This window comes from Capra hircus, chromosome 1 (assembly GCF_001704415.2).
Source record: "Capra hircus breed San Clemente chromosome 1, ASM170441v1, whole genome shotgun sequence".
Taxonomy (NCBI): Eukaryota; Metazoa; Chordata; class Mammalia; order Artiodactyla; family Bovidae; genus Capra; species Capra hircus.
In genome coordinates this window covers 65,810,389-65,824,719 of record NC_030808.1, presented here as the reverse complement: position 1 = coordinate 65,824,719, position 14,331 = coordinate 65,810,389, and the positions used below count along the sequence as shown (strand labels likewise).

Below are 14,331 nucleotides of genomic sequence, written 5' to 3'. Positions count from 1 at the left end.
TTATAATAACTTTGGTGCTGCCATAATAAATAGGTTATCAGGTAGGAAAAATAGTTAATCTCCACATTAGGTATAGAATCCTTAGATTGCCCTCCTCTGTATTTTGGACAAACTTTATCTAGGCCTTGTTTGAATCTACTGGGGAGCTCATGACTGAGCAAGTCAGGTCAGAACTCCGTGTCAATCAAGATTAGGAGAGGCTTGGTCAGATAGGGTAACAAATACTCCCAAATTCTCAGTAGCTAAAACAGCAATTATTTTTTAGGATTCTCTTAGATTCCAAGTCCCTCACACAATGAGTGGGGCTCTGCTTGTGTTGTCATTTTTAGTTGGGGACCGTCACTCAGGGACCTAGGCTGCCAGAGGAGCCACTCCAGAGAGTTGCAGGTTGTCTTGTGTTAGTCGGAGGGAAAAAAGCACAACCTAAAAGTTGAGAATTCTGTTATTTGGCAGACAAAACTGAGAACTTAAACCCAGGCCGCAGGCTTCCAGATCTCTGGAACTGCTACAAAGAGGTAACGGAGGAGCCAGGATATATAGGAGTAGTGTAAAGACCCTGCAGGCAGTTGAAACTTCAAAAGATTACTGTTAACTAAAGAAAACCAAATTACTGTTTATTAAAGAAAAGCTATGACAAACCTAGACGGTATTAAAAAGCAGAGACATTACTTGCCGACAAAGGTCCATCTAGTCAAAGCTATGGTTTTTCCAGTAGGTATGTATGGATGTGAGAGTTGGACCATAAAGAAGGCTGAACACCAAAGAACTGATGCTTTTGAGCTGTGGTGTTGGAGAAGACTCTTTTTTTTTTACTTTATTTTACTTTACAATACTGTATTGGTTTTGCCATACATTGACATGAATCCACCACGGGTGTACATGAGTTCCCAAACATGAACCCCCCTCCCACCTCCCGCCCCATATCATCTCTCTGGATCATCCCCGTGCACCAGCCCAAGCATCCTGTATCCTGCATCAAACATAGACTGGCAATTCGTTTCTTACAAGATAGTATACATGTTTCAATGCCATTCTCCCAAATCATCCCACACTCTCCCTCTCCCTCAGAGTCCAAAAGTCCACTCTACACATCTGTGTCTCTTTTGCTGTCTCGCATACAGGGTCATCATTACCATCTTTCTAAATTCCATATATATGTGTCTCTTGAGAATCCCTTGGACTGCAAGGAGATCAAACCAGTCAGTCCTAAAGGAAATCAGTTCTGAATATTCATTAGAAAGACTGATGCTGAAGCTGAAGCTCCAATACTTAGGCCACCTGATGCAAAAAACTGACTCACTGGAAAAGACCCTGATTCTGGGAAAGATTAAAGGTGGGAGGAGAAGAGGACGATGGAGGACGAGATGGTTGGATGGCATCACGGATTCAATGGACATGAGTTTGGGCAAGCTCTGGGAGATGGTGAAGGATAGGGAAGCCTGGTGTGCTGCAGTCCATGGGGTTGCAAAGAGGAGGACATGACTGAGTGACTGAACAGCAACAAAGAAAACCAGATATCTCAAGTTAATGAATTTTCTATGCATGAGAAGATTTAAGAGCCTGGGCTCATTGTTATGCATCTTAGCTATCTAGGACTAGTGTCCTGTTCTTTCCCTTGCTGAGTCCCCTCAGGTGTGCCTTTGAGGTGGGTGCAGTGGCTAAGGACTTGGCAGGGGGCAGCTCATTTGTCTCCATCCTGAGTTCCCTTAGGGCTCACCTGTGGCTTGATGTCAAGGAGCATAGCAAAGTTCCTGCTGGTCTTAAAGTCTCCACTAGAAAGTGACGTGTTTTACTTCTTACATTTCGCTGGTCAGAACAGTCAACCAGAGCAAGTCTGCCTTCAAGAGGGAAGGGAGGGGCAGCAAATCTTGTGAACAGTAATATAGAATGCCACAAGGACCTTCCATCATCTCCTACCACCTAGTGCTTTCAGATTTCTTCCTGCTGCTTGTGGTTGTTCAGACACTAAGTTGTGTCCAACTCTTAGTGACTCCATGAACTGCAGTATGCCAGGCTTCCCTGTCCTTCACTATATCCCAGAGTTTGCTCAAGTTCATGTCCATTGAGTCCTTGATGCTATCTAACCACCTCATCCTCTTCCACCTCCTTCTTTTGCCTTCAGTCTTTCCCAGTAACAAGGTCTTTTTCAATAAGTTGGCTATTTGCATCAGGTGGCCAGAGTATTGGAGCTACAGCTTCAGCATCAGTCCTTCCAATGAATATTCAGGGTTGATTTCCTTTAGGATTGACTGGTTTGATCTACTTGCAGTCCAAGAGTCTTCTCCAGGACCACAATTTGAAAACATCAATTCTTTGGTGCTCAGCCTTCTTTATGGTCCAAGTCTCACATCCGTGCATGACTGCTGGAAAAACCATAGCTTTGACTTATTGCTTGGGACTAAATCTTTCTGAATTAGCTCTGACTCCTCACCTCCCCCTAAAGAATATCTGAAACTTCCTCCCTCCATGTCTATGTCTTACCTTTCCCCTATGAGTTAACTCCCACATCTATTATATGTAACCCCCAGTTTTAAGTACTGTGGGTAATGTAGTGAGTTTCTTTTAAAATCTTACCTTTCAAAATCCACATAAAAATCAATTTTTTTCCATTAATCCTTTCTTGATCCCTTCAGTCCATACCAAGTTCTCTAAATTTCTTTATTATAAACAGATGCAACTGCCCATCACAAATGCTGTTTACAAATGCTATCCTACAGCATTCTTCTATGTGTTTTCTAGTTAAATATTTTGCTTCCCTGACCAGACTATAAATTCTGGTCACTTTTTTTAAGGACTTTTTTTAAGGACCTCTGGAACCCTCAAAGTCTTGCAAAAGAGTAAGCACAGAGCATTTAACCCTTTTTTATTTAAATGCCTAAGCAGAAGGAACTGACTCAAACTTCAGGAAGCAGTTGTGAGGACAGAGTGGCAGGAAATGACAGAAAAGCTGAATACGGAACTGAAATAGCAGCTCAAAGTTGCTTGCTCTGAAGTGGCAGCAGCTAGAAAGGAGTCGAGTGTCTTCGTGAGGAGCTGAGAGAGCAAACGCAGTTGAAGGTGGGTACTCTGGGCAGTGGGAAAACTGGGGAGCACAGGACAAGAGTTGAGAGGATACTACCTGGCTGTTACTCCTTGCTGAGAGGTGAAGTCATTGCTAGTAGGCTTTTAACCTTTTATGGCCAGAAGGCCAGCCTGGTGGTGAGTGATTGTAGATAATGAGCATGTGAGAATGAAAACAGAAGAAAAATGCTGGAGCCCAGGGAATGGGATTCAGCCGCCATTCAGGTCTGGTTTCTGCCGACAACCTGCAATTCTAAGTCCCCTTGCTCCTAAGCACTGAGTTGGGAGAAGGATTGCTAGAGGTGAAGACAATCTCTGCCCTTGGAGAGCTTATGGGTCTAACAGAGAGACAAAACCCACAGGAGACATCGCAACAGATCAGGAAGTAGTTGCTAATGTACACCAGTGCTGAGAACCAAGCGCCAAATGAAGTCATGGTGCTTCGACTAGGGCTGGTTTCTCTGTTTGTAGGATCACAGAATCCCAGAAGGTCAGAAATACAGGGGACTTGATGGAGAAGTGAGGTTAGCCTCTCTGTTTTCCACTGGGAAAAACAGAGTTTCAGAGATGTTCAATACTTTACCAAAGTATTGATAATGCCTGGTACCTGGCAAATGTGTACAGACTCTATCTTGGCTCCCTAACCCATATTCCCACAGGAGCTTAGGAACAGAGCTGGATGATCTGACTCCCAGTCCATGTACTTTACTGAGGCAGCCTCTTAAGTAGATCCTCGATCATGCCTGATATCCACAGCACCAGGCCTCAGCCAGTTACTCTCTAGGCTCCCACCTCTAGATAGTACCTTTGGCTTCCCTATTCCCGGCCAGTAGCTCTAGGGTGCTAAATTGGCTCTGTGTCAGAAACCTTTCTGTTTCAAAAATACATGAGGATGAGAGGCTTATGGGAGAGTTAGGCTGGGGCCTGAGAGGAGCAGCAAGAAAGAGAACAGGACCATCGGTCCTCACTGCTTCCTTATTGCTCATGAATATTTCAGAAACTTCTCTTTTCCAGTTTTCTGTGTGAATTCCTTTTATGGCAGAGCAGCCCCAGAGCCAGGACCATAGGTTTTATCCACCTGCCCCACATCCAGTACCATCACCCCCTCAGGGGAAGGCAGAACTGCTCCTGGCAGTGACTCATCCCTCAGTCCAGCTGACTGGGTTCATACTTCCCCAGTGCCCTCTTTGCATCTCGTTAACCAATCTACCCCCAGATTTCCCTTTGGCTGGCTTCCAAGGGTTTTTTCAAGGAGCTGGAGAAGGATGGAGTTTTCATGTGAAAAGGAAAATTGGAGAGTCCGAGTGCCTGGCTGGAGAGACTGGAGGGTCCTTGGAGTGATTATAAGAGGGCTCCTTTAAGAGACAGTAAAGGATGTGGGAGTCTGAGCATGGAAGGGTGGGCCAGCTAGCAAGTGGTACCAAGGTTGAGAAGTCATAGACCAGAGCAGATGAGCATTGTCTGTTGTTTCCCCTTCACACCAAGACCCAGGACCCCACAGATGCAGAGCACCTGTGCAGCTCCTCATGCTGGACTGGCAGGCCAGCAGAGACACTGGGGAGGCTGCTAAGTCGCTTCAGTCATGTCTGACTCTGTGCGACCCCATAGACAGCAGCCACCAGGCTCCCCCGTCCCTGGAATTCTCCAGGCAAGAACACTGGAGTGGGTTGCCATTTCCTTCTCCAGTGCATGAAAGTGAAAAGTGAAAGTGAAGTCGCTCAGTTGTGTCCAACTCTTAGCGACCCCATGGACTGCAGCCCACCAGGCTCCTCCATCCATGGGATATTCCAGGCAAGAGTACTGGAGTGGGGTGCCATTGCCTTCTCCGGGGATGCCCTAGTGAAATGAGAATTTGGTACCCCCTCAAATTGGTGTTCTCCAAATATTTCTTAAACACATCTATTTACTTTAATAAAAGTTTAATGATTCTCAATGTTCAGAACAAGGGATTTTATATGCTCCTTTTGAATCAGTTACTGTCCTTAAAAAATAATATATTGTTGTTGTTGTTTAGTTGCTAAGTCATGTTGGACTCTTTGCAACCCCGTGGATGGTAGCCCACCAGGCTCCTCTGTCCATGAGATTTCCCAGGCAAAATTGCTAGAGTGGGTTGCCATTCCCTTCTCCAAAGGATCTTCCTGACCCGAGGATCAAACCCACATTTCCTGCTTGGCAGGCAGATTCTTTACCACTGAGCCACCTGGGAAGACCAAAATATGATTAAACTGTTTTTAAAACTTGAACAATGAATGAATTAGTCTCAGCAAATAATGCCTCCCCATGCACTGTTCAGTGTAGGAATTTCAGCTGAGAGCCCCTATTGATATGCAGCTGTTCAGTGGCCAGTCTTAGAGTGGAGTTTAGCAGATTGTAGAGGCTAAGAGTTGGACACGACTGAGCGACTTCACTTTCACTCTTCACTTTGATGCATTGGAGAAGGAAATGGCAACCCACTCCAGTGTTCTTGCCTGGAGAATCCCAGGGACGGGGGAGCCTGGTGGGCTGCCATTTATGGGGTCGCACAGAGTCACACACAACTGAAGAGACTTAGCAGCAGCAGCAGAGAGGAGTGTAGATGTTCACTTTATCAAGAGCTGGGCTGATATATACCATGACACCTATGAAAGAAGTCATATGTAGATACCTGAGTGGAATGACTCTGTCACTCCAGGTATGTTCCATATTCCTCATTGATAAATGCTTTAAGCCACTGCCTGGGCTGGCCTCTTGACACAAGCGGGGTGTTTCAGCAGTTTTGACACCCAAGTTATTTAGTGTTACCTACACCCATGACTTCTCTCCAGACTAAAGAACCCAGGCTACATTAGTTCATCTTAAATATATCTGCACTGCCCCCCTTCTCTGAGAAAAACTACTTTCCTAAAACTTTCATCTGCTTTGCTTCAGATTCTCTTTTTTTCTAAGGAAAAAAAAATTATAAGAAACATTGGGCTACTAATCACTGGTTTCAGCATTCTTGTTTTCCCACCTCTTGATTTTTTTCATCTAATCATTCCCATTTTCTTCCACCCTCAGATGTGGAAGTCTGTAGTAGGACATGATGTATCTGTTTCTGTGGAGACCCAGGGTGATGACTGGGACACAGACCCTGACTTTGTGGTGAGTGTGGAAATAACTTTACTTGGACAAAAAGTGGCAAAGGGCCGGCATGTGGGCTACTCTTTACACTTTGAGGGGGCCTAGAAGAAGTCTGGGACTGGGCTAGAGCCCTAGATGGGACTGCCAGGTAGGACAGGTGTCTGCAATAAGTGGGGCCTGCATGATAGCCTGTGTTGAGACTGGAAGGAGGCAGGTGTAGATGAGTGATGTTGTGACTGACAGGATTTGGAAGGCAATGCTGAGGAAGCAGATTAATTGGGTCTCTTTGGCCTGTGAACCAGGATCTGAGCTGGACATGTGTAACTTAGAGGGATTCAGGAGTTGTAGGAGACCGAAAGAAGAAAGTTTGAGGGATGCAGAACAGAAAGGGAGGTTTGAGCTCACCGGCTCAATGTTATCATGGGGGTCTGGGTGGATAAGCGTGGAGAGGGGGGTCTGAGTAAAGTCCCTGACTGAAGGAAGCAGCTGATATAGGGCACGTGGGGGGCATGTGTGTCAGCTGTGTGGCCTCTCAGTTTAGCACATCTCTTGCCGTCACTTATTGCTGAGTGCTGTCTTCTGTAGAATGACATCTCCGAGAAGGAACAACGTTGGGGAGCCAAGACCATCGAGGGCTCTGGACGCGCAGAGCATATCAAGTAGGTGCCATAAGGACTGGGAGGAGGGAAAGAGGTATGGGAGGAGCCCAGGGAAAACTTGGAGACTCAGGAGAAGGAGAGAGAGAAATTCCTGTCTCCGTGTCTTTGCTTTTTCTTCTTGCTGTCCCCATATGTCCCTCTGTGTATCATTGTGTATTTGTTTCACGTCTCTCCTCTTATCCCCCCAACCCTACTATCTGTTTTTTATTTCCAGCTTCTCTGATATTTCCCCAAGTGGGTCTATAATTTTAACTGTTTCTCTTCCTTCAGTAAGACATGAATTCAGAGAGGGAAGTGCTGACTTCACTAATTTAGTATCTGTCTACTCACATATATATAATGTGTGTCTGTATTGTAGGGTGACTTCAAATGGGCCACGAAGGATTCAGTAAAATGTCAAGGGAAAGAACTCAGAATAAATGTTATTAATATAAATAAGAGGATAATATCAGGCCCCATACCTGGCCAAATGACTTTTAAAATAAAAATTTACATTTGACTACTTGGCAGAAGCAGGAAGTGATGAATGGTAACATGAAGAAATATGACACTTGGAAAGCCTGTGGATTAAAACTATGTTGGCAGTCTTAAAGATTATAACCTAATAGTTTACCAGAAAAAAAAGCAAAATGACAAAAAAACTCTGATTCCACAAGAGAGAAGGAAGTTACACACAAATCCAGGGATTTCTGTGGGGTGTAGTGTGTATTAGTATTGTGAGATTCTCTCTTTTCCATGGATTATTCAGGGTTTTCTAACTAGGGCTATTTGCCTTGGATAGTGTCAGAATGTCCAATAGACACAATAAACAGTATACTAAGAGCAAAATTAAAAAGTAAATAAGTTGGGAAAATTAATCATTTTAAGCTCAACTTTAATGTCCCTTCCTCATAAACAACAGTGTTTTTACCTCGTTTTCTTCTAGATTTTAAAAAAGTGTCAGTGGATGGTCACACTGCACAAAGCATGCTATGAAAATTTGGCACTTGTTTATATAATTTGATAATATTTGGTACTATGCATTGTTGTTTAATTGGACATAAATGATTTATTTCAGGTAACTGTATGAATATCATATTTAAGGAAACTAGGCAATTCTGGAAGCAGTTGGAAAGTGAAAAAATGGAATTGGGTAGTGCAGGAAGCTTCTCTGGTGCTCCTCTGTAGGCTCATCAAATCCTGCCCAAGTTAAGATGTCTTTCATTTTCTGAGAACAGGCCACTCAGCCCTCGTATCCTGAGAGCTATTAAGATAAGCACACAAACTCTCCTTGTACCCTTCCGCTACCAGTGCCCCTCACATGCAGAGCAGGAGTAGAACATTTTAAAGAGGACCCCTAAACCCCCGCCACAATCTTATGGAAAGAGCTTGAGTCTGGATATCAGATAGATTTAGATTCAATTTACAGCTCTACCATTAATGGCAATGTGGGTTAGGCATATAACTTCTCTGAAACTCAGCTTATTTATTTATCCAATGAGGATGCAACTAGCTACCCTGCAGATATATGGTTAGAATTCAATGAATTAGCATGTAGCAATGTCTAGTGCAGTACTTAGCACCTTCTGGCCCCTCAATAATGTTATCTCCATTTCCTGTTAGTATAGGTTAGTTGAATCAGATTTTCTTCCTAAAAACCTAAAATAAACATGTAAACGATGACAATCTTCCTTACTCCTAAGTGGCATTTATTTGGACTGCTGTGTTATACAATCCAGTATATTTATTACTCTCACTGGTGACCCCTGGAGTTGTAAAATGTGGTGACCCTGGGTGTTTCCTTATTAGCCTAACTGGATCTATATCTGATAAAATAAATGGTGGGGACATTTACCCAGAAACCCACTCCTCTCCCATTTACCCAGGCTATTGAGGTGTAAAAGCCCAGTCTCTGCTAGTTCCTAGCCAGGTGATCTTGGACAGGCCACTTCCCTCTCTGATTCTCAATCTTAGCACTGGGATCAAAAAGATCTCTAGAGGACCTTCCAGCGGTAAGTCTATAATACTCTGGGGTTCTTTTTGTCTCATGTGGACTAGAACAACCTTTAAGGTCAGATGGGAATCACCAAGGTCCTTGGAAAGGAAGGGAAGTAGAAGAGAACAGTAGCGGCAGAGCTCAGATGATTCAAAGCAGGAAAAGGAAGTGATTGTGGTTCTCATTAATCTCACTACCATCCCCCATGATCTTTCTTTTTTAGGTCTGTGAAAATAGACCTAAAATAGTTTGAGGAGTGGTTTGGTAATTCGGTAAATAGTTCAAATGATCCTATCCATCCTTCACCTATTGTGTAGAGAAGTCCTGGGCCAGGCAGCTCCAAGCAGTCTGATGTTTCCAGGACCTGCCTAGTTTTCAAGGGTTCTTGTCTTCTCTCCATCTTCTTCTCACCAACTTTCCTCACTTATGTTCATGCACCTCTTTACGAGGCTGGATATGAACACTGATCTGCTTCTTGTCACTATAGCTTAATTTTTCCTGTCCTAGAATTTCATGTAAATGGAGTAATACATAATGTATTTTTTGTGTCTGCTTCTTTCACTCAGCATAATATTTTTGAGATCTATTCATGGCCTTGTGTGTATCAGTCTTTTGTTCCTTTTGAAGGTCAGGTAAAAATAAATAAAGCTGTCAAGTAAAACTGTCATGAACATTGGGTCCAAATCTTTTTCTTTACCTATATTTTTACTTCTACCTATAGTAGAATTCCTGAGTCATATAAAAAGTCTGTTTTAGTTTTTTAAGAAACTGCTTTCTGAAAGAAATGTTTTTTCACTCCTACCAATAATGGATGAGTTTTAATTGTTCAACGTCTTTGTCTACACTTAGTATTGTTAGTATTTTTAATCATTTTTGCAAGTGTGTAGTGATTTTAACTTGTATTTTTCTGCTGGTTATTTTTATTGAACATCTTTTCACCTGCCATTCATGTATTTTCATATGTCTTCGTTTTGAAGTGTCTATTCAAATCTTTTTCTCATTTTTAAAGTGGGTTATTTGTATTCTTCTGAGTTTTAAGAGTTCTTTAAATATTCTAGATAAAAGTCTTTTGTGACATGTATGTTTTATAAATATTTTCTGCCAGACTATAACTTGCCTTTTCACTCTATTAATAGCTTCTTTTAAAGATAAAAATATGTTAATTCTGATGAAGTCTAATTTTATAAAAAATTTTTATGGTCAGTGCCTATGTGTCTAGGGAATTTTTGCCTACCTCAAATTGTGAAGATTTTTTTCCTATGTCTTTTTCTAAAAGCCTTATAGTTTTAGCTTTTACATTTAAGTCTACAATTTACTTCAAATTTGTTTTTGTGTACAGTGTGAGGCAAAGATTGAAGTTCATTTTATTTCCATTTGGAGAGTTCATTATTCCCACATCATTAAAAGACTATTCTTTCTTCATTGATTTACCTAGCATCTTTGACCATATATGTGAAGGTCCATTTCTAAACTATTTTATTGATTTATGTCTGCTCTGACCCAAACCATACTGCACTGAATGTTGTAACGTTATTGTACTGTACCTTTTATTGTAGCAATGAAATCAGGTAGTCCTTCAACTTTGTGCTCCTTTAAAAAATAGCTTTTTATTAACCCAAAACTTTACATTTCCACACACATTTTAGAATTAGCTAGTTGATTCCTACAAAAATACCTGTTGGTATTTTGACTGGAATTGCATTGAATCTATAGACCATCGATTTGGAGAGAACTTACATCTTAATGCTGGAAGAGGAAGTGGCAACCCACTCCAGTATTTTTGCCTAGAGAATCCCATGGACAGAGGAGCTTGGCGGGCTACAGTCCATGGGGTCGCAAAAAGTCGGACACAACTGAGCAACTAATATTTTTATTTATTTTTATTACATCGTAATGATCTCAAGTTTTCCAAGCCATGAATATGGGCTATGTTTCCATTTACTTAGATCTTCTTTAATCTTTTCAGAAATGTTTTTCAGTGTTCAGGTCTTGCACATATTTAATTAAAGTTATTCTAAAATATTTAGTGTTATTTCATGTGATGGTAAGTAGAATTTATTTTTAACTTTAAATTCTCAAATGTCTGTGGCTAATAAAATGGCTTTTGATTGTAATCTTGTTTGGCACCTTGCTACATTGGCACCTTGCTAAATGTACTGAATAGTTCTAGTAGCAAACTGATGTAGATTCTTTAGAATTTTCTTTGTCTATGATCATTGTTTGTAAATAAAATCTTATAGTCTGAGTTACTAATTTTTGTGCTTTTACTTTTATCATAAAAACCACAAAAAAAATTCTGTTCCTTCTCTTAGCTCATCTTTGAGGTCCTGGTTACTATAAACTATATTGCTTTATCAATTCCAAGGCAAGACTTTAAATAGGCTTCTGAGAGTTAATGTGTCAAGTTTCTTAGGTATGCCAATTAGGACATTGAAATATAACTTTTAGTTTCCTCTCTATATCTTGCATCTGATCACTATTTTCATATATTAATTATCTTTGTATTGTCAGAGTCTAACGGTACTTCACACTAAAAAAAATTTATAAATATTTAATTAATATTTATTTAATAATGGAATAATATAACACATTTATAGTAGCTTCAGCTATAGTCTAAATAATTTGGTAAAAAGTTGGTCTTTGCTGGCCCCAACATTTTCATTCAAATTTTATTATCTGTTGTCATGATTCTCTGATTAGCCTCACTGCCAACTATTAGGGGGATATTCCTGGAAAGTAATGTCTAGTCATATTTTCTTCATTCTTCATCTGAATACTTTGGTTGGGAAATAGATCATTTACCTGTTCTTGGCACCAGTAACTTTTTTGGACACAGGTAGTTCTAAAGTGTTGATGTTGTCAAACTAGCAACACAGGATCTCTGCCTTCCTGGCTGCCAGAAGGTTTAGAGCAGGCACAGGAACAGAGGGTTCTTCCAGCTCTTAGCTTAATTTCATCTGGGTCAAAGCCAATTTTCTAAATTTAACTTTGACTAAAGCTGAGATGGCTTTAAAAAAAGACTTCTGGTGGCCTTACACTACAAGGCCACAAGATGGATCTATTCTTCCATGAAAGAGGAGAATTTTGTCTATGAGATGGCCACTCTAACTGTAACCAATATGTCTGGTTTATGTGAGCTAATAAATTTCCAGGAAAATTGCTATCTCAGTTCTCCAAACCTCCATTTCTCGCTGCAAGAAATTAAATTTTTTATTTAGGATTCTCTTGCCCAAGTGTTTCTAAGAATCCCCAGTGGTCATTATATGTGTCTAAGTATCAGTCCTGATTGTCACTTATTGGAGCTGGAGTTGGTGCTGGTGCTGAGCTATCACTTCATATCCTCAGGCCAAACAAATACCCGTAGATCTTCTGTGTACTGTGCTGTGCTTATTCGCTTCAGTCATGTCCGACTCTTTGTGACCCTATGGACTGTGGCCCACCAGGTTCCTCTGTCCATGGGATTCTCTAGGCAAGAATACTGGAGTGGGTTGCCATTTCCTTCTCCCGGGGATCTTCCCAACCCAGCGATCAAACTTGCATTTCTTATGTCTCCTTCATTGATAGACAAGTTCTTTACCACTAGCACCACCATGGAGAAGGCAATGGCACCCCACTCCAGTACTCTTGCCTGGAAAATCCCATGGACGGAGGAGCCTGGTAGGCTGCAGTCCATGGGGTCGCTAAGGGTCGGACACGACTGAGCAACTTCACTTTCACATTTCACTTTCATTCATTGGAGATGGAAATGGCAACCCACTCCAGTGTTCTTGGCCTGGAGAATCCCAGGGACGGGGGAGCCTGGTGGGCTGCCGTCTGTGGGGTCACACAGAGTCGGACACAACTGAAGTGACTTAGCAGCAGCACCACCACCACCACCATGGTAAAGATGAAAGTGAAGTAAAGGGGAGAATGCCTCCTTTCAGTGTTATGTTCTCTTAAGGATAGAGGTGTCCCAGATAAAGGTTATTAATTTTTAGTTCTCTTGGGAATAGGCAGATTTAGGGGCAGTGTGAAGGGCATTCATTTTTGACAAGAAGAGACATAAAATACTTTATGTGTAGATAAATTCCTCAATGATGTATTTTTCCTACTCAATGTCTTTAATGACTTCCTCATGTGCCATTAAAAAGTAATGTGCAATTTACTTAACTATTCCCCAATTTTCTCCACATAAAATGTTTCTTGGTTCTTATTATTAAATACAATGTTCCACTGAATATCATTAGACACTACGCTTTGCCACAGTTAAAATTATTTCCTCCGGATAGACTTCTAGAATGTGTGGGTAAAGGGTATATGAATCTTTTTGTGCTTCTTGAGGTAGAACACCTAATTGTTAGACAGCAAATCCATTCAGAGAGGAAAATAACTCTTCAATTATTGGCCTCTAACATTTAGAAACATGAGTCTAAATATCAGAAGCTTATTTAGTGAACAAAATGAAAGACTAGAGGATACTATTGGTTTATGAAGAGTTCGTATCAGGGTATATATGCTGGCCACACTAGTCCCTTACTCCCAGACCCAGCACAGGTTATTTGGGACTTGTTTGGGACTATTGCTAAAAATGAACATAACACACTGCAAAATTACTATTTTTCTGGCAAGGAAGGTTCATTGACTTCTCTGTGCTAGACAAGTCTCTGTGATGTGTTTGCTTCTAGCATCCACCTGCTGAGGAACAAAGTATCAGAGGAGCATGATATTCTCAAGAAGAAAGAGATGGAGTCAGGGCCCAAAGCATCTCATGGCTATGGAGGTCGGTTTGGAGTGGAAAAAGACCGAATGGACAAGGTGAATTGAAAGGGGATATTTGCTTTAAAAAAAAAATTAGATAAATCGATTCATTTGTTGATTTTATGGTTAAAACTTACTCAAAAGTAAAACATCCATTTGGTTTTAAAATTGAATGTCCACGGACTTCCCTGGTGATCCAGTGGTTAAGATGCCGAGTTCCCAATGCAGGGGGCCTGAGTTTGATCCCTAGTCAGGGAACTAGATCCCACATGCCACAGCTAAAATCCTGCATACCATGACTAATACCTGGTACAGACAAATAAAATAAGTATTAAAATAGAATGTTCACATATTATTTGTATCATTTTTCCCCTGATTTCAACACATAATATATAGATGGCAGAAAATGGGAGCCAAGAATTTAGAACTGGCCTAGTGTAGGCTCAGCTACACTGTAATTCCTAGACTGAATAGACACAGAACACACATAGAGAAGGGGAAAACAGGTGTTAAAGTCATTTACTGCTTTAAAATGTATGTGTATTATGTCTTTGCTGCAACTTCTTTTACTGTTTACTGTATGTTTAGTGGGGTTTTTTTATACATTCGTTGACTCATTGGAAAAGACTCTGATGCTGGGAGGGATTGGGGGCAGGAAAAGAAGGGAACGACAGAGGGAGAGATGGCTGGATGGCATCACCGACTCAATGGACATGAGTTTGAGTGAACTCCGGGAGTTGGTGATGGACAGGGTGGCCTGGAGTGCTGCAATTCATGGGGTTGCAAAGAGTTGGACACGAA

At 41.4% G+C, this 14,331-nt stretch overlaps 1 protein-coding gene across 1 annotated transcript in view; it reads left to right on the top strand.

Annotated features, from left to right (window-relative positions):
- HCLS1 (hematopoietic cell-specific Lyn substrate 1) overlaps window positions 2,900-14,331 on the top strand; it is a 33,084-nt gene continuing 21,652 nt past the window's right edge. Inside the window, exons 1-4 of the mRNA XM_005675001.3 lie at window positions 2,900-3,057; window positions 6,097-6,180; window positions 6,745-6,818; window positions 13,458-13,587. Of these exons, the coding sequence (XP_005675058.2) occupies window positions 6,097-6,180; window positions 6,745-6,818; window positions 13,458-13,587 (288 nt within the window). The 5' untranslated portion in view covers window positions 2,900-3,057. The remainder of the gene's footprint in view (window positions 3,058-6,096; window positions 6,181-6,744; window positions 6,819-13,457; window positions 13,588-14,331) is intronic.